The sequence below is a fragment of the Melitaea cinxia genome, chromosome 4 (assembly GCF_905220565.1).
Source record: "Melitaea cinxia chromosome 4, ilMelCinx1.1, whole genome shotgun sequence".
NCBI classification, from domain to species: Eukaryota; Metazoa; Arthropoda; class Insecta; order Lepidoptera; family Nymphalidae; genus Melitaea; species Melitaea cinxia.
Window position 1 is genome coordinate 7,610,892 of NC_059397.1, and position 20,148 is coordinate 7,631,039.

General features: G+C 33.4%; 1 protein-coding gene across 1 annotated transcript; it reads left to right on the forward strand.

The window, feature by feature from the left end:
* Window positions 1-1,334: 1,334 nt before the first annotated feature.
* LOC123670281 (LIM domain only protein 3) lies at window positions 1,335-20,036 on the forward strand. The gene is made up of 6 exons (XM_045603787.1): window positions 1,335-1,379; window positions 11,409-11,564; window positions 11,799-11,971; window positions 12,786-12,911; window positions 19,423-19,573; window positions 19,846-20,036. The coding sequence occupies exons 1-6, from the start codon at window positions 1,335-1,337 to the stop codon at window positions 19,978-19,980; spliced, it is 786 nt and encodes a 261-aa protein (XP_045459743.1). The 3' UTR covers window positions 19,981-20,036.
* The last annotated feature ends 112 nt before the right edge of the window (window positions 20,037-20,148 follow it).

Below are 20,148 nucleotides of genomic sequence, written 5' to 3' on the forward strand. Positions count from 1 at the left end.
ATCGAAAAGTGATGCTTGTCATGTGGTCCCATTTAATTGAGGTGTGAAGAGTACTTTTAGAGCTATATCTAATGATGCGTTTTAACTTGACTATTTTTCGTCGACTATACTTCATAATTTACTGCATGTACAGATTTAGATGAGCCTATTTTAATTGAAATGTTATGCTTGTTTTGTGTGCCCATTTAAATTTGATCGCGCTATAACTACTTTTGAGTAATCTTTGATAACGCGCATTTACTTTACTTTTTTTTTTCGTCTACCTACGTTCTTTTACTTGTCGGTGTAACTGGAGTCGTTTTTTTTTTTCATTTGCGAGCAAACAAAATTAATAAAATTTCTGATACTTTGGTGACGTTGCAGGCGCCATGGTTTCGGGTGAGTCACGCGAATCAAGTGTTCAATTTTATAAAAGACGAAGTCAGTAGGCTCAGTTTACATGAGTTCAAAATGTTTTATGTACTGAAAACATTGTTAAAATCGATAAATTAGTTTTGGAGTATTGAGTTAAATTAGTGTAGTTCAAGTGGCCAGAGATCATGGAAATGAATTGAAAACGTGCAGCACGATCAGCAATGATCAAGCGCAAATTATCGTCTCTACGACGATTTGAACCGCTTGATGCTTAAGAAGGCAGATTAAGCTTGCGTGATCTGCGATTTAGACGGCTGCTTTTGCTACGCTTAACGGCTTTTTAAATGAAACGTTATCGCTGTTATTTTTGTGCTATTGAAAATGTATCGTGATTTATATTATTAGATACAAGTTTTAAATATTACTTGTAAAATTTTATGTCGTTGCATTCGTCGAATTAATTAAAACGACATTTTGTGAAAACCACGATTCGTCATTGTTGACAACGTGGCGTACTTGATAATTTTAGAGTTGTGGTTAATATAGATTATAGACCAACATTTTACTTAGTGTTAAAAAAGGTGCACAATTATTATTTTTTTTTGTTTTGTTTTGTATCTATTGATGAATAATATTCTGTTGATGTATTTTTAAGTTCGGTCGTTAAACTGGTTGTTTCTTTAAAACTATCTGAGGTTAGTGTCGTTGTTTCGCATTCTAATCCTGCGGCCGATGCGGCGGGAAAATGGCTGAAATTGAAAATAAACATTTCATCTGCGCCCCGGCACGCACTGCCCAAATTGACAATACAACCAATTTGCCGCCGCGCACCGACCACCTTTGTATGGGAATTGAAAAATAATATTACTCTTTTTTTTTCTGCCACGAGCACGAGCAATCTCGAAAATAAACTATGACCCCTCGACAGTTCACATTTTATTTGAAAACTATAAATGTTCAAAGCAACAAGTGACTTAGATATGTCTGAAGTACGCGAGACCTTTGTAAGGTTAAAGGTTTATTGGGTAAAATGCGTAAGAAACTTTACGTAAATACTACGTAATAGAACTTTACGTCTGCAATGAATTAACTTACAATCTTAATTCTGCGTCACTAAACCACACTTGTATTTTCCACTTACTACCTACTAGGACAATTCGATGAGTTTTTTTAATTGTTTATAAAACTACTTTTTTATTTGAAAAATAAAATAGATAACAGAGTTTGCTTATCATACACACGTCTCCTTCTACATTTTTAGTAAATTTAGATTTTGTTACTGACGAATGTTTTATCTTTTCAAAAAATTCGAAAAGCAATTGTAAACAAATTAACCAAGCAATTATCATTACATAGTTCCTAGCCATCATCGTTAGTTTGTCGGGAACAAGTGCAATGGGACAGAGTCGTCAAGGGTGTTATCAAACAGGAAGTCGCGATAGAGCGCGGTGGTATGAACACTTCCATTCGCGTTACATTCAGTTTTTACTAGAATATTACTTTGTAAACACGTATTTATTGTGTTTGATAAGTTAATATTTATAATTAGTTTTAATTATCAAAGTTCTTGAGAAAGTGTTATTGTGTCGTCTCATTTTTTTTACAAAAGGGCACTCTTGTAAGTACATTTAAAAATATTTTAAATTATAGCTAATAATATTAACTTAATTACAAACATATATGTAATATACAATCATAAAATTGTTATATCCTGTTCATGGTTATCATATAGATTTTTTTAATAAATTATCTATATGACTATGATGACTATTTATTGTGACATAATAATACAATTAATTTAAAATAAACCTAAAAAATGTTGGATGACAACAAATAACATAACATTTTCTTTTACGTTTAAAATTTGTGTGCGTAGCAAGTCATAAATATTAATTAATGCCAATTAAATTATTCTAAATAGATGTGCGTTACTAAAATAATTATGTATGTGGCTGTTTTTGTACTTAATTTACTTGAACTTTAAAACCCCTAAATTAATTTCACTCGCTATAAAGAAATAACCAAAATTAATCGAAAAATTATTTTTGTAACGGCGAACTCCATGTATATCATAATCTAATGATGACGTCATATTGATATTATTGTCAAGCATTATACACATAAAAACCAATTGGTGCTGTTGGGTAATAATTATAAAAAAATCGTTGAAATGATAATAACAGATAATGCAACATTTTCATGCAGCTTTCACTCTATTTTCATTAAATACTGTAAACAAGATTGTGCTTGAACTAAATATAAATAACTGCAATAACTTCGTCTTGATGCGGAAGTCTAGTAATATTAATACTCTTGTTAGCAATTATTTAAAATCTTGACTAAAATAAGTTTAGGATCAGACCAGATTAAATTTTAAAAGAGTGAAAAAAAAATAAAAATCATATTTCAAAAGGAGTAGGTAAACTGTATTGTAATAAAGCTAATGTTATTACTACTTTCATTATTAATATAGAAAAGGCGGGTAACTTCTAATTAAATAAAACTCCACTCGTAAGTACCGCAAATGGATGTATGAAGGACTTCTAACAAATAAAAGTAATTTTCTGAAAGTCCTGCCAATGGTCAATTTAATCTAATTAATACTTCAATTTTCACTGATTAAACTATTTCTAATTTAAGACTAGCGTGGATCGTGAGATCGTATCCTATACTTTGATTTTGTTTCCCACTGCAATTGAACAAAACCATTTTCTAGTTTAATTTAATGCTACAAGACGGTAAAATACATCAAAACTAGATATTTTTACGTCTATAATCGAATATAGAACTGCTTCTAAACATAACTTGTTTGAGGAAATCTCTCGTACCTGAACTTCTTACATCGCATTTGTATTGTCAGTTCAACGTGAAAATTGTAATAATATAAGGGATAATAAATAAAACATCACCTCGAGTATCTTGCGATAGCTTTCGTCTTAGCTAATAAATGTTTAATAAGAATTAGGTAAAAGTGGCACTCCCTAGATAGCTAGGGGATCTTCATTGTATTAGTGGGGGCGACTGCATAATGTCAGTATTGACATACGCCCGTAGCTCTTCTAATATTGTAATATTTTTAATGGAACCGAGGCTAATCAAATTACTTATTTACTTATTTTTTATTCCATTATTGAATATTTATAGTTATTGAAACATGCGATCGATCTTACAGATAAGATATTTAATGGCGCCGGAAATGTAATTGAAAATGTGAGATTAATAAAGTAAAATGAATAATTGTTACCGAGCGGCGCGTATCCAGTTTCTTTCAAGATGGATACGCGAGAAGCACTTATCTTGAGAACAATTTACTTGATTACTTCTGCCAGAAAAACTCGTTTTCTAATAGATCTACATCTCGATTGAATTTTAATTGAGGTAACGAGGGAGTGCACTTCAATAATGGAGTAAGTTAATTATAAAAAGCAATTGATTTAAATTGAGCGGTGTCGAGGACGCGGTATGAGTAAGAGAAAAAGTTTTCAATTTCATTAAAAGGGACTGGTTTGTGTCTCAGAAGTCTCGTCTGGTTATCGGCTTGTAATGTATGAACTTACTCGCCGCGACTTTATTTTATAACTCACTTCACGTAATAGGCTTCGAGTTGCTTTAATTCACTCTACCCCTCGCCGCGCGACTCGTTTACTAATTTAGCTTTGTGTTCATCTCGAAACGTGCTAATCGGAACTGTCGCCGCCGATTCGCTTCGTAACTTCAACGCAATCTTTTAGTATTCGGAGAATATAGAATTTTATCGTCATAAAATTATCCATAAACATGCATCATAAATTATCATGACAACGATTTGGAACATTTTACAACTGCTATCAAAGTTTCTTTACGATCAATGACGATGGTGACTGTAGTATGTCCCATAATTAATTTGGGACGTTTGTTTTATAATATAATAAAACGTCAGCAGTATCGGCTCGAGCTAATATTATTACATCCTACGTTACACTTGATACGCTAACTCGCTCCATAACATTTAGTAATCGTAAAATACTTTCGATTTTATTAAAACTCGATAAGATGATGACATGAGAGGATCTTTCGAAACCTTGTACCACCGGGAGTAGAACCGGACGCAACAGTCTATATCGACTCACTTTGAATATTTAATGAATACACAGGTTAGTAATTGATATGATATCACCTTATTAAATTTAATGGTTCAAACACTTAAGTTAATTAGGATTATTTTAATAATATATTCTCTCATAAATACTAATGGCTAATATGTTACTGGGAATCGGTATTGAAATGTTATTTTAAAACAGGATCGAGAGAATGTAGAAGTCGTGTCAGTTATAAAAGTGGAGTATCTCGATCCAAATTGAGTTCGACATTTCAAATAGATAAACCGATATCTACCCGTTATAAAGCAAACTTTATAGTTTTGTTTTTGGCAGTTCTGACACCGCTACCATCTACTTATTTGTTCTTCCATTGCATCGAACTAGTGCGAAACTTTTAACTTTCAAAACGTATATTCCACCTGAGCATCATACTTTGGCTTTCACGGGAATCAAGTTTATTATCTGCCAGAACGCTTTCGTATAACCAGGTCTAATAAAATATTGTACGTTAAAATAATTTCGTCTCGCTGTCACTAGTATTAATTCGAGTAATCGGCATTTTAGATGCTTAAATTTAAAGGATTCGGTAATATTGTTATATCGTATGTCGTCAAACATAAGTGTTTACACTAACATTTTATTGGACAGTCATACTCAGAGATAGGATTCGGGTATTGTGTAGCTCCTTGAGCCAGTTGACGGAGACACCTGAAAACAATAAACACGAAATTGCCACAATAATCGGCCCTCATGATCAGCGCAACGAGCGACAGACAATGGGGCAGATTACGTGATAGGGGTTTAGCCGAATAGCAGCTAACTCGATTATGCGGCCATCCGTGATTGTGTTTGAGCCTATTAATGTTTGAATTTCGTTATATTATTGCGGCAGTCGGCTATCGCCAGTAATCCAATACGGCGGAGTATTAACGAAGTTTAGCTTTTAACTTTTAACGCGAATTCCCTTACTGGAACATGAAAATATTGCGGTAAAATTAATAAAATTATTTAAAGTATTTAATATTTATATCACTATTAAACGTGTTTGTAGTTAAAATTTTCTTACTTCTATTGATACTGATTTTCAAAAATATGGTTTAATTTCCAAGCAATAGAACAATCAAAGAAAGGACTTAACAAGCAGCATTCTTAACATAGTCGCAACAATGGTTTTTAGGTACTCACAAATGAGGGTATATACGAGCGTCGAGACGAGGGTGCAAAGCCTACCATCGCTAGATTAAAGAACAACTTAAAGGAAAGCAATCTGCTAAATAAGTGTCACTGTTTTCGCTCTGTGGTGCAGGGTACTCTACTTCATTATTAGTTAATTTTTAGCGTTTTCTATGTTAAGAGTATAGTAGTTTTATTAAATAAGTTAAAAGTACGTACCTCCTTTAAATATCTTCAAATTAAAACTTTTTTTATTAAACATTAAAAATGCTTGTAAAATATTGCATTTAAATAATGAGCGGTAATGATACATAATTATATTATATTTATTTTATTTTATTCATATTGCAGACGATAACTCTCCTTTTGTTTTAGGACTTTCATAAATTAACATTGCGAAAATAGTAATGTAAAGCATAGCTTGAGTTACTGTAAGTTGGTTGAATTATTTAGCCCGTCTCGTTCGTTACTTTAGCCGTTTCCGCAGGTGTGGCAGTCATATTGTGTCTCCCACACGGGGGCGCCATCTCCCTCACCAAGCTTATTCTTTAATCTCGCTGATGAATTATGATTAGCAGAGTGCACTCAATCCTATTAGTCTGCCTTAAAATGGACTCAAAGATTTGTCTTATTAGCCACACTCGTTTCTTTAAGTGTACAAGTTACAATACGTAGTACGAGTTCTTTACCTTTTATAAACGTAAATTAAAAAAAAACTATGTAAATCGATTATATTTTCAACATAAAATGTAATTATTTTCTATATAGCTTTAAAGCCGTGATTGCACGGCTATTATTTCCCATATATAAATTAATTTGTTCGACTGCAACTTTTACTCGTAGCATTGCAGTTAAATGCATTCGAAACATGCATTAAAATTTTCCGACAGCGAAACAAAAACCTTTATGGCCCGTACAGCCACGTAATAGCTCGCCGTGGGACCACAAACTCCGATTATCCAAACATAGAGCTTCCGAAACAGCGCTGTGAAATTTTAACGTGTAATTGATTATGAAGTTGGCCACTAATGGTTGAAAATAGTTTCTAATTTGGAGTGCGGCGGCAGCGCGTAATTGGTCTCGGACCGCGTCTGTGTTAATCATTAACGTCGGTGCGGAACGCGCTGTCCCTCGCGACTCTCGCACACAACGCAGAGCACAGAGCAGCCTTCAATTTACTTGCATCACTATGAACAACAACCCATCACTCTAAATAGCGCGATACGTTTCTGACCAAACTGAATCAATAGGGTCAAAGAATCTTCATAGTTTTATTTCTTTATCGAGTAGCCATTCGTTAAATCCGTAATTCGTGCGTATTGACATTTGAAAGTCAATGTTAATGGAAGGCGTAAGCTTTTTTGCGCCTAATCTCGGTTGACTGCATTTGCCACGGATTGTTTTCGAAGTGGCATGGCATGTCGCTGTCACCTCTCGGCTGGTAATTATTCACGAAGGCTCGCTTCACGGCTCGTCCACTTCAAAAATGTGGTGTGAAATGTGACTATCGTTCGATATTAAATTTATAATTTTTACACGTTCAAATTTTACAGCAATTATTATTTAAATGTCATTATTTATTTAGAAAACCAACAGTTTATACTGGATTTTGTATTGATATTACTCTTATTGTTTATTCATTTAATACTGAAACAGTACGACGATGTTGACACCATCTTCCAAATGGTTAATATTAATTTACGATTAGTCAGTCGCCATCTTTATTATTTGTTTTGTAGGGTAGTACAATAAATACTGTTATCATTCAAATGTATGCCTGTAATAATTTTAATAGATTGTATTGATTATAATTTCATTAGATTGTAGTGTCATTGATGTGATTATTCATTATTGAAGTACCGGAAGAGCATAAAGATGGAGACACCATCTTCCGAATAGTTAATACTAATTTTCTTATTGGTCAGTGGTCTTCTATGTCTTGTATTGGCGGGATTGTTGTCCTAAAAATATGATAATTTCTAAGTGAAGAAGCAGTTATTGTTTAATTATTTTGCGGCTAACGTTGCTGCTCGATAAGTGGCGTATAAGTGATTAGTGTGATAAATTATTCAATGTAGTTAAAAGTGTGTATTGCGAATGAATGAACTATAGATTTGAAGTGAAAAATAAATGTTTCGTTGAGTGTTCTCAGTCGTGTTCTACACATACAATTGTTGTCATATAGTATACATACAACAAATAATATAGCTAATAACAGGTTTCCCTAAACTTAACAAATTGGTATTATGGAAATATCGTTTACAAAAAATTGATCGAATACTGTTTATACAAAAATTAAAATATGTTTTGCTTGAGATTATGTTTATATAGGTAGAACTATATGGAATAAATCGAACTCTTCCCTTTTTATGAAAGGCTGCAATAACCGCATTACTTTTCATATTGCGATTTACATCGAGCCTATGTCGCGCGACGTTCGGCGACAGGAAGCGACACAAATTGACACGACTGTCCGCAATCGGCCAAAATTAAGTTAACGTTCGTACGAAATTAAATTCTTTTCACTCGAACATAATCGACGGTCTTATTCATCGAACAATGGATACGTTCACGAATGTCAAAAGAAAAATATAAAAACATGGAAATATTTTACGTTACACGTGGTATATTAAATATTATAATTTGTGACTTGCAATTAAATTAACGATGTTACTGATTTATAATATTCAATTTCAACATCATGAGCATTATTTACACGTGTCGTTGAAACATTCTTAGAGTCATTACGTAAACATTTATTTATATTCGACTTTAATTGAAGGCACTCTGTACTATTGTAGTTTTATGTTAAAAAATGTTTTACAATGATTTTAGTGAAATCGTTGAATTAGTTTTCGTATTTACAATTTAGGAAACCGTGTGCATGCTTCCGCTCAATATCAAAACCATTATTTATCGCCTGATCGGTCCAAAACATACAAAAGTGACCGGTTCCCGTCATTCGTCACGGGCTCACAATACACCGTATTGTTTCAGCCAGTTTGTTCTTGACTAGTTTAAAACCGAACTAAAAAGTATACAAACTCCTGAAGAGACGTGAACACAGTATCGTCAATTACAATGTCTTTGGCGTCTATACTTTTTACTTTTTCAATTTGTAGCATTACATTCATCAAATGCAGTTTGTTCAATTATGATTATATTTATAGAGATTTTACATAACAATGTTTCGTCGCACCGCAGTGGGATGATCGGAGGGTGCGTTAAAATAATAAAATGAATAGCAGCACCTGTGCACGCCTGTAGTCGCCAAATTTAATTGAAAAATGTTCGTATTTAAAGTGTTAATTAAGCGTGACGACGCTACTCCGTGCTTGACTTTATTGCTTACCATGGGGCAGTTTTTTGATCCGAGAGGTTTAAATTACTGTTTTTTAGTATTTATTCGATATTTTAAGGCTCATAATTTGCTATAGTTCGGAAACGGCGAGTCGTGTTTCATGTTCTCATTTATCGGTTGACTAGTCGTGCTAATTTTTTCGTGAATTATTACCTATAGTAAAATTCTATTATTATAAAACGTGAAAATGTTTTTTTATTAGAACAAATAAAATTAATTTATTTTATTTTGAAGTTGTTTCTCCGTAACATATATATTTTACTCGTGCTACTATAATAAAAACACAGTTTATTTATTTATTAAAACTTCCTTAAAAGAAGATTTGTAGTTGCGATATGAAAATAATTTGTGTGTTTAGGTAACGAGTTTATTATGGAATCATAGAAGCTACGTGTATAGGATCCTGTTAGGTAAGCAAATCTGAAAAAAATCTAAAGTTAATGTAAATGAAACTGCAAAGGAATACTAGTATAATATATGTATGTTTGCATTTCAGTGACACAACATATAACAGATTTTTTTTCTGCGGTAACAGTATATCGTTTTTGTTATTCTGAAACACTTTTATTTATGAGAACGTTACAGACTTCGTAGAGTCAGAATCTGAATCTTTTAATGCAAATTTAAGCCAAGCATGTGGCCTTGTATACCTGTATCTTCTTTTTGAAACCAAAACAAACAGTTTATATATATATATATATTTTATTGCACTTAACAACAGAATATACAGAAAATTACATATATAGTTGTTGCAAAGGTGGACTTATCCCTAGAAGAGATCTCTTCCAGTCAACCAATGGTCATGAGAGAGAGTGTCATATAGCGGGGGACACAGTGCAAGAAATAACAATGTAGAGAAAATAGTTGAATAACTGTAATGTATTACAAACTTATAAGTATAAATACATACACACATACATATCATACATATATATACATACACACATACATACATACACTCATAAATACATACAAATATATGACATAATAGATAGGTAATTATATACTTACATATTCACTAAGTAGATGATAGATAGTAAAGTTTATACTACGTTAACTGAATAAGTAGATATCTCTACAGAATGAAGCATCTACAATGAAACTGGGTAAGCTTTTTTATAACAAGCAACGTTTCAATTTTCGATAGTTTCAGTCATGGATATTAATCGCAAGCATTGTTTTTTTTTATAATTTTTTCTTTAGAATTTTTGCATTGACCCCATTGTAAACTACAAAAAGCCTGCCGCAGTAATAAGACAACGTAACAATCGTTAAGTAATTATATATTGTTAATCGTTTTATAATTGTGTTTGCTCGCACACTAAAAAAAAAACGACTTGAATTACATCGACAAGTAATACAACGTAAGTAGACGAAAAAATAGTTAACTAAATACGCGTTATTAAAGATTACTCAAAAAATAGTCATTAGATCTCGATAAAATTTAAATAGGAATACGATACAAGATAAGATTTCAAATAAAATAAGAATCATCACATTCGGTCTAGTTAAAAGTTATGCGGTATAATAAAACGAAGGTCGACGAAAACATAGTCAAGCAATCATTATTTTCATATTCATTTCATTATTACTCTAAAAGCACTTGTTAGATCTCAATTAAATTTAAATGTAACTTTCATGACACGCACCACCTTTCGATTAAAAAAAAATTGAAATCGGTAGACCCGGTAAAAAAATCTGAAGTAAGATACATAAAAAAATGCAATCGAATTGAGAACCTCTTTTTTGGAAGGCGGTTAAAATACATTTTAATGGAGTTATAATTTAAAAGTGAGCATTTTATTACTGTATTGATCACTTTTTAACGTAATTTGCAGATTTCTATACATTTCAATCTTATAAATTCTTTATCTCTAAAAAATAGACAACTCTTCACTTAAAATATTCTTATTGAAAGCCGTGAGTATTATTGTGGAGTGATTAATTAATCATTAATTACACAGTAACGTAACTCGATGCCTTCTGTTCTTCAATCAGGGTAGTTTTAAAATTTTACGCCTTTGCCAAAGCTGTGATATGACTGAAAAGACGATTTGGTACCTATATGATTTTAATAAGTTGATCTTGTATTTAGATGTTCAATACGACTAAAAAAAAGTGAGGTACTTAACTAAAAAACGTTTTAGATAGATATTTTTGTGATATTTTAACTTTTTTATAATTGCTCATTAACTTATGGTGTCATCTTTTGCCATGTGGTCAAATTAAACTAGTACTAATAGCTTTTGCATCTACACAACTAATAATTTTTACTAGTCTCAGTGAGCTGGTGATTCTAGACACAACGCAATTGTATTAATTAACACGTTTTGCCATAAATATCGAAATTAAATCAGTTGAACTCGAGTAATTAATTAAAGTATTATAGACAGGTGAGTGTCACAAATTCATGATACCAATTGTAAATTTGTTGTGAACAGTGCGAGAGGCGGACGCCGCAACAATCAAGCGGCGGTAGTCCCGGCATCGGCACGCAAATGTTAGCCATGGACGTGACCAAGGAGGCTCGAGCGTCACCGATACCTGCCGGTGCACAGACTGCCACGGCTACCTCTACGCAGCCACCTCAGCCACAGGTGAATATTATTATACTTATTAATAGAAAATAATAACTGTATTAATATAAATTTTTAATAACAGAGCGAAATAGACGCAGTAGCGGCAAAGCTCTTTAATAAATAAATAAAAAGTACCTATTGTATATATTATATATCCTTTCTTTGTATCCTTAACAGTGTATATTTCTTTTGTATATAAGTCTGAATAAGTATATATAAAAGTTCTACATCATAAAATTAAATTCATATCAGATCTGCGCGGGATGCAGCAAGGTGATAACGGAAAGGTACTTGCTGAAGGCGTTGGATCAGCTGTGGCATGAGGACTGTCTCAAATGCGGTTGCTGTGACTGTCGACTCGGAGAAGTCGGGCACACGCTTTACACACGAGCGAATCTCATATTATGCAAACGTGACTATTTGAGGTGAATATTGATTATATCAGATCCTATTATTATAATATCTTTAATATTTATTTATTTATACCTTATGGTATGGAATAAGAAATTTAGATACGTATTTTTAACTGACTTCAAAAAGGGAGGAGGTTGCTGAATGAACCGATTTTGATAATTCTTTTTTTGTTGGGAAGGAGATATCCCTAGTTTGGTACCATGATAAAGAAACTACGATCTGATGATGGGATCCCAGAGAAATCGAGGGAAACCCTCGAAAATCCGCATAACTTTTAACCGCTAGGTGTACCAATTTCGATGATTTTTAATTTAATAATCATAATTTCATTGATATCTGATTACAACTCTTGGTAATCTTTGATAATACGTTTTCATTGATATCTGATTACAACTCTTGGTAATCTTTGATAATACGTATTTACTTGACGATTTTTTCGTTTACCTACGTTGTGTTACTTGTCAATGTAATTGGAGTCGGTTTTTTTTCGTTTGTCAGCAAACACAATTATAATAGTTTTTAAGCAACTAGACAATGAAAATTATTTATCTGGCGTCCATTATTACCATTTCTTCCATGTTAAAAAACGTATATATTAAAAAAAAAAATTAAAAATAGGAGTATAAAGTCAGACATAAGGCGCATCCTAACTGACAAAGACGCTTTTCAGACTAATACAAAATTTTGTTGTAATGTAAAGGGTTAACTCGGAATGAAAAACTTGAAAACCTTTATAAATATATGTAAGACATAAGAATTCTGTTTTGAAAAAGCCGTCATTGTTGTATATTGGTAATAACTAATAATTTGTTATTGTTATAACAGGCTTTTTGGAAATACCGGGTACTGCGCAGCTTGCAACAAGGTTATTCCCGCGTTTGAGATGGTTATGCGTGCGCGCAGCAACGTTTATCATCTTGAGTGCTTTGCATGCCAACAGTGCAATCATAGGTAAGTTCATAATTACCATAAATAACATCATATTTTCACAGCTTACAAATTAATGTAGATAATAATAAACAAATAATAAAAATAAAATTTAGTTGTAACAGACATACGTTGATAATTCAATGTCAATGTCAACTTAAAAAAGAAATACGTTTATTAGACCTTATTCGACCTCAAACGTGAATCTTTAAAATTCCTTCACACATTTATCGCTTCAAAGAGGATTTACGACGCGAGTTCACTTAATTTTCTCACCTGTCAAAAGCGATTGCGTCCGTGAAAATTGAGCAGGGACGCCTCTGTATTGAATACAAGTCCAGTTTGGGACTTATTCTGCGAGTGAGATAAAATATTTACAATAAGTTGATGAGTGAGGGAGACAGGTGTACTATCTAGCGGTAGCTTTTGTATGGTTTATTCAACTCACGAACGACAAACAAAGAGCACGATTAAATTTTCCGCTACATAAGAAGCAACATGCAAAGGAAATTTGCTTTTAAAACAGTTGAGATTGTTTTTGTGCGTTGCATAAATTTAGTGTCATTTATAAACACATCTCATGCATAGGATAGGATGGGGCTTTCATAATAAACTATGTTACTTTACTTAAGTGTTTACTAGTACAGTAATATACCATTGCCATTTTTACAAGGTAAAGTTGACGTTAGTTTATTGTTAAAAGAGATTTGATTTTGTTTTTAATTGTACTTATTAAAAGTACTTTAAAATAGATAAACTTCACAAAATAGGCTTAAGCTTTCAGTATTATTTGACTAATAGTAGATACATATGTACATGTGCGTTATTGCTGGCAGCGAGTAAACAGAGGTAACTGTGCTTGATTTCCCCGTGCTCCCTCAGTTATTGAGTTGAGCGATGATGCATCTAGCGATATTGGAACTTATTAATGAATCACTCGATAAAGTTTGCTCAAAAGGATTATGAAAATAATTCTTTATTTTTATTGTTTAAGATTCGTGTATGCAACGTTTAACTAAACGGGAACGTCATGAAATAGTTTATATAAGCAATTGTGTGTATTGTGTTATAGATTTGTAAAAAAATATATAAAAAAGTCGGTCCGTTTGTGTGTGTCCTAAATGACACTTTCTTTAAGAGATGAATAGAAAGTTATCATTGTTAAGGATTTGTTGTTTAATATCTGTTATGTCCACACGAATCGTATTTAAATAAATAAATTTTTCAACTTACATAAGCGTGAAACAAATTTAAGAAAATGCATTATTCATCATCTGACCAAAAGGATTGTATTTCGAGTTATTAAATTTATTTTGTAACATACAAGTGGACTTAAAATATCGAACAAGATAGTAAACGCGAAAAGAGCAATTTTCGTCGCAGTCGTCCGTTTAAATAATAGAAAGGTCGCGAGATTGGAGCCACTCCGAATAGTTTATACGTCACTTGTGGACCTTTGTCGTGTCGTTCCTCGCGTGTCGTCGCGTATTGTATATTCATTTGACTGCTACTTAAACTCGTATGACCAAGGCGAAGGGATTGAAATATAGAATATTCTAAGAGATTACCTTCGAAATTAAACTTCAACATTATTAATTGAAATATTAAGACACTCGTCTAGACGTTGACCACGATCTTGATCCACTTTTTGTCATCAGTTATCAATATCTTAAGTCTTGAGAGAGAAAAGCAAATGAGTACACGGTCGATAAGGTTTCTTTCAGTGAGTTCATGTGGAACCCATATATCGAGCTTTTTTGTATATTCAGCATTTTCAAATGATTGACATATGTCAACTGTTTTAGGTTCAATTCTCAGATCTTCAGCTTTATATATTGTATCTAATTAAATGTCGATCTAGCTCCCAGTTTTTCAAAAATGTGGTTACATTTATCAGTAGCTGGGCAACCAGAGCAAAATGATTTCCTGATTAAAAACGATCAAACAATTTTGTGCTACTCTTACTTATACTGCATTAGGTCCATAAAGGTCACAAATTTTATTCGCGGCTTAAGTCCGATTTTTCACTTTTTTAAAGTAAAACTTTAAAATTAACTTAATTTTAAGATTCACCCATTTTGGCGTAGAGAAAAACAAATGAAAAGTGGTGGGAAACTGTTTGTTACTTTTTAATTTTATTTTTAAAATGTCACCTTTACATGTCATCAAAGCCAGCTAGTTACAAACAATACAAACAAAAAGATTTTATTGCAAATTTGTCCTAGAAAATACGAAAAGACGTTTTCCCCGACCTATTATTTTGATACAACTATATATTCATATATTTATTAGCTAACTCTATATTAGGATAATAACCTAATTAATGATTCCATAGGTTCTGTGTCACACAGAAAAAATACCCTATATTTCTAAAGTTAATAAAATATACGCAAGAAATGTGACGTACGTAAAAATATATGTCTATGTACAATGCATGTTTATCTAACAACGGGCTCAGGTTATTAAATATCACGTACAAATCAATTTCCACCGGGTAGAAATCTGAATCCAATTTGCGGGCTGTCCGATTGGAGCGCCGGACGGCAGATATCAGGGCAAATATCGCTAAACGGCTAAATAATTTAGTAGCAATCTGCCGGGGTGCCCGCGGCGGACGCCACGGAAACGCAGCTCGTGCGAAACTTAAAGACTCAAACCACTACAGCGATCTCTACTATCCGTGCTATGAACGTTACTTTAGCGCTTATGCAAAAGCTATATTTTTTGATTAAGTATTATTAAAAATATATTGAAGAGTATATTTTGGCGTTTATTACATGTTTTAAGGGTTTTATCACGTTAATATTTCACGCTCAATGATTACTAGAATGACGAAATACTATCTCGGAGGCAGTTGCTGTGACTGCGCCAATACGAATAAAATTTAATATTTGTAATTAAAAAAAAACTTTCGTTTTGAATTTATTTTTGATACGTTCTAGTAGGAATCATATCTGTCGCGTTTTTTAAACGCAATTAATAATTTTATACCGCAAACATGATATGTAACAGTGTAGTGGACAGACAAGTTTATGAAGTACGGCGGCATCTGCCTCGCCGTGTTGTTGTGTCGAGCTGTTTGTGTATGATTTCACGTATTTTGACATCATTTTTAACTTCTATTTTTTTAATTTGCGAGTAAATAAAATCATGATGTTTTTGCATTCTAATAAAAGTACTGTATTGGTCTCTCCACGTAGAAAATGGATCGGACCTCTATCCACCGCGTTGCTCCACTGCAGATTGGCGCTCCTACCATGAGTAATGTCTGGTGTCTTTGATTACTGCCAGTACAGATACACGCACACACACACATACACAGTACAGATGTCTTAACGTGTTCTTCTAGGCACGGTGGGGTCCTTGTGAATCTCTATCAAAGATACATAAAAAATATTTATCCAACTTGTAATGTAATTACTGTGTCATTTAATTTTTGCATCGTCCTAGTAAGTCATCATCATCTTCCTGCCCTTATCCCACTTACGTAGGGACAGCACAACATGTTTTCCTCTTCAATTCCTCTCTATTATTCGTCATTTCAGCGCTTACTCCTTGCTTGCTCATATCCTCACTCACACAATCCATCGCTTTTTTTGGTCTGCCGATCGCTCTTCGTCCTTCGACATCCATCCCTAATATTCTTTTACCAATATAGCGCTAACCTAATGCTCCTTATTTTCTCCCTCACGGACTTTCGTCGTCCTAGTAAGTCAAGAAATATATAAGCTTAAAGCGCCCAATAAAAAAATAATTAATTATAATAATAAAATAATGTTAATAAAACATTAATGCTTAGTGTAGTGTAAATTTTTAAAGTCTTCGTCACTCTAGACGTGTCGGAGTACAATGCTGTAGCGTTAGGTTAGGTTAATGCTTGATAACTATTACAGTTTAGTCAACAAGTTAAAAACGTGTTAAATAGAGGTAAAGCTCATAGCATTATCAAAGATTACTCCAAAAGTTGTAATCAGATCTCGATGAAATTTAAATGTGACCACATGATAAACATCGGCTTTCGATTAAATTAAAAATCATTAAAATCAGTACACCCAGTAAAAGCTATACGGATTTTTGCGGGACCAACCCGCCTGCCCAGCGTGGTGACTATGGGCAAAAAACATGAGTTCGCGTAATTTTTGGCGCAAATTTGTGGAGGCCTATGTCCAGCAGTGGAATGTATTAGGCTGAAGTGAGTGAATGAGTGAGTGAGTGAATAAAAAGTGTTTAAATTATTGCTTTATAAATTATTCGCTTCGTGGAGCCTTTCTTTTATATGTAATTAATAGGATCAAGTTGTTTTTTACAACGTGTTTTTTTTAATAATAAGTTCACAGTTAGAGGTAGCGTTAACCTGTGTATATAACAAGTAAATTAAATATCTAGAAATAAATGATTTTCATTTTTAAAATTTTAAATAAAGTAAATACGAGAAAAGATTTATATCATGTATCAGTGAAATTTTACAAAAGCGATTGTTCAGTTCGCAGAGTTAAAAAAAATCTAAAATAAAGGCAGCCTAAGTTACTCCTTATTACACTAGCAGATGCTAGTGAAAGTCCCGTCAAAATTGGTCCGGCTGTTACAGAGATTAGTAGACAGACAGACAGGCAGACAAAAAATGTAAAAAAAATGTAATTTTGGTATATATACCGTGTCATTTTACATTCATATGCAGTAAAAAGCGGTTATTTTAATTTTACAAACATATACCTACTCCAACTGTGGGTCTCCCCACCGTGCCTCGGAGAGCACGTTAAGCCGTCGGTCCCGGTTGTTATCATGTACACCTGATAGCGATCGTTACTCATAGTAGGGAATATATCTGCCAACCCGCATTGGAGCAGCGTGGTGGATTAAGCTCTGATCCTTCTCCTACACGGGGAAAGAGGCCTATGCCCAGTAGTGGGATATTACAGGCTGAAGCGTATACCTACTCCAATGTTATTTATTTATATTTACACAATTTATTATACAAATATATAATAAATTGTGTAATGTTGATTGTAAGAGATTTAAAGGTAAAAGTTTGTTTTGTTTAGTTTTTTTACTTTCAATATTGTGTTATTTCAATACATTTTAAAATTCAATTTTCCTTTATTCTCAAGGTGTGTTACATTTTTCGCATAATATTAATAAAAGTAACCATTATTAAAGATAGTACTAATGAATAAATATGCTATAATTTTCCCTCTTACAATGAAAAAAATATACAACTAGACCTCTCTACGTTCCACACAACCGTCAATCACGCGAATGAACAATAGTTTCTGTAACACGGTGTAAGTGTGCACAAAAGCACAAAATACATAAAAATAATGTTTGTCACTTAGCATGAATCAAAATATTTAAAGTTTTATATAGTAATATACCCTTAAATCTTATACATCTTAAATAACGTCGGGCGTACCTACTAAAAAAAAGAGTGAAGATGTAAAGACATGGGAAGAAAACATGAACGTCGTGGGTAAGAAACATCTAAAATCATTGTATTACAGTTACGTAACATTGTTATTCATACTATTTCACTGCGAAGAGAAAACAGTAAATAGACACGTTCTACTACGCAAAACGTCAAACTTCGTGTCGCATTCGACGCGTCACAATGGCGTCGCACAAAGCTTAACTTGCACCCAGTCATTAAAATTTCGTTCTACATCTTTTCCATTACGCGACTGCAGACAAAAAATAGAAAAATAAAAAAAGACAACCCCCAAAAACAAAAGTCAGAACGGAGAGAACAGGAAATAAAGTTAATTAAGAGCGGCGAAATCGACTGAGTTGCGGTGGAAATTGGCCCCTTAAAAAAGAGACATTTGTAGCCGAGCTATTGCGCTTAATTTTTGTGACAAGTGAAACAAAAGAGTTGGCGGGGTGTTGGGGTGTACGGGGGGTGAAAATACGTGGGGGGAGAGTGAAAAGATAAGGTTCGGTGTTATCACCGGCGGTTCCGGGCGGCCAGTGGCGAGTCGAAGGCGATACCTTTTGTTTTGCCACATTGAGGGATGCGCGCTCGCTTGACGTTATCGGACTCCTTGTTCACGTTGACCTTTCCACTCATGCTAGTAAATTTTATTTTCTAAGACATTTCGTCTTTTTTCCGGTGTCAGTTCAACAATGATAAGTTCGCGATAACGTCGGGCTATTTAGGTTACTATTGAGAGATAAATGTAGTTATATTAAACGTTTTATCTAATAAAGCCGTAACTGAAATTCAAGAGATATTGATTTTTATAGGATTTACTCACATAAATTTGATCTGCCTTTATCAAAAAGCGTCATAATCTTAGTCTCAATTATAGGAATGAAAAACGTTTAATAATTTTCGAGACTCGAGGAGTAAATACAAATAGATACAAGGACAGATATTTGGCACGTAGGTTGCTTTGTTTGTAAATTAATTATTTAACAAGAAAGTAATAAGACCTGTTATTACGTGTACAAATATACATACCTAAGTAGAAGGTAAATTACAACAAGTAAGTTTACGAACATTCAATGAATTTTATTAAGGTAAATATTTTTTGCTTAACAGATTCTGCGTGGGCGATCGATTTTATTTGTGTGAGAACAAGATCTTATGCGAGTACGATTATGAGGAGCGTTTGGTGTTTGCAAACATGGCGTACAACCCACCGCCGCTTGCGCATCTGAAGAGACAGACAACTCACCTACCACCGCCGCCGGTGAGTTTATCGGATTATATATAAATATAGTAGCTTCAATATGACTGTTGTTATTGCTCAATGACAATCTACGAATATACAACTGGTCGACAAAGTAAATGAAGAGTTGAGTATGCTGCTGATGCAGCTTCACAGTTGTTGTAATTATCTACTAGTTTTTTTTTTTTAAATCGATCTCTTCCTGTCCTCAAAATCCTTTAAGAATACTTGTTTTTTAAACTTTTTTGGAATTATTTTATATGACATAGTTAAAATTCTATTTTTGTTAATAGGCGAACAACGCAATGGGAGGTCTTATGAACGGCTCAAGCCGCTCTGGCGACCTCAACAACAATATGTCGGGCTCGTCTCCCGCGCCCTTCGCGCCTCCGCACCTTAAGCCTCTCGGCCTCTCCGCATCCAGCTGAGACTACCGCGTGTGAGACACGGCTCATCCCTACGTCAAGTATCAAAACTGAGCCCTTTTTGTGAATTTGACGCTCATATAAAATCAGTGTTACTTAATAACGTGACAGATTAACAATGCGTACGACAAATTTAAGTGAAGCCATTGAGGTTTTGTCTTAGTTGCCATT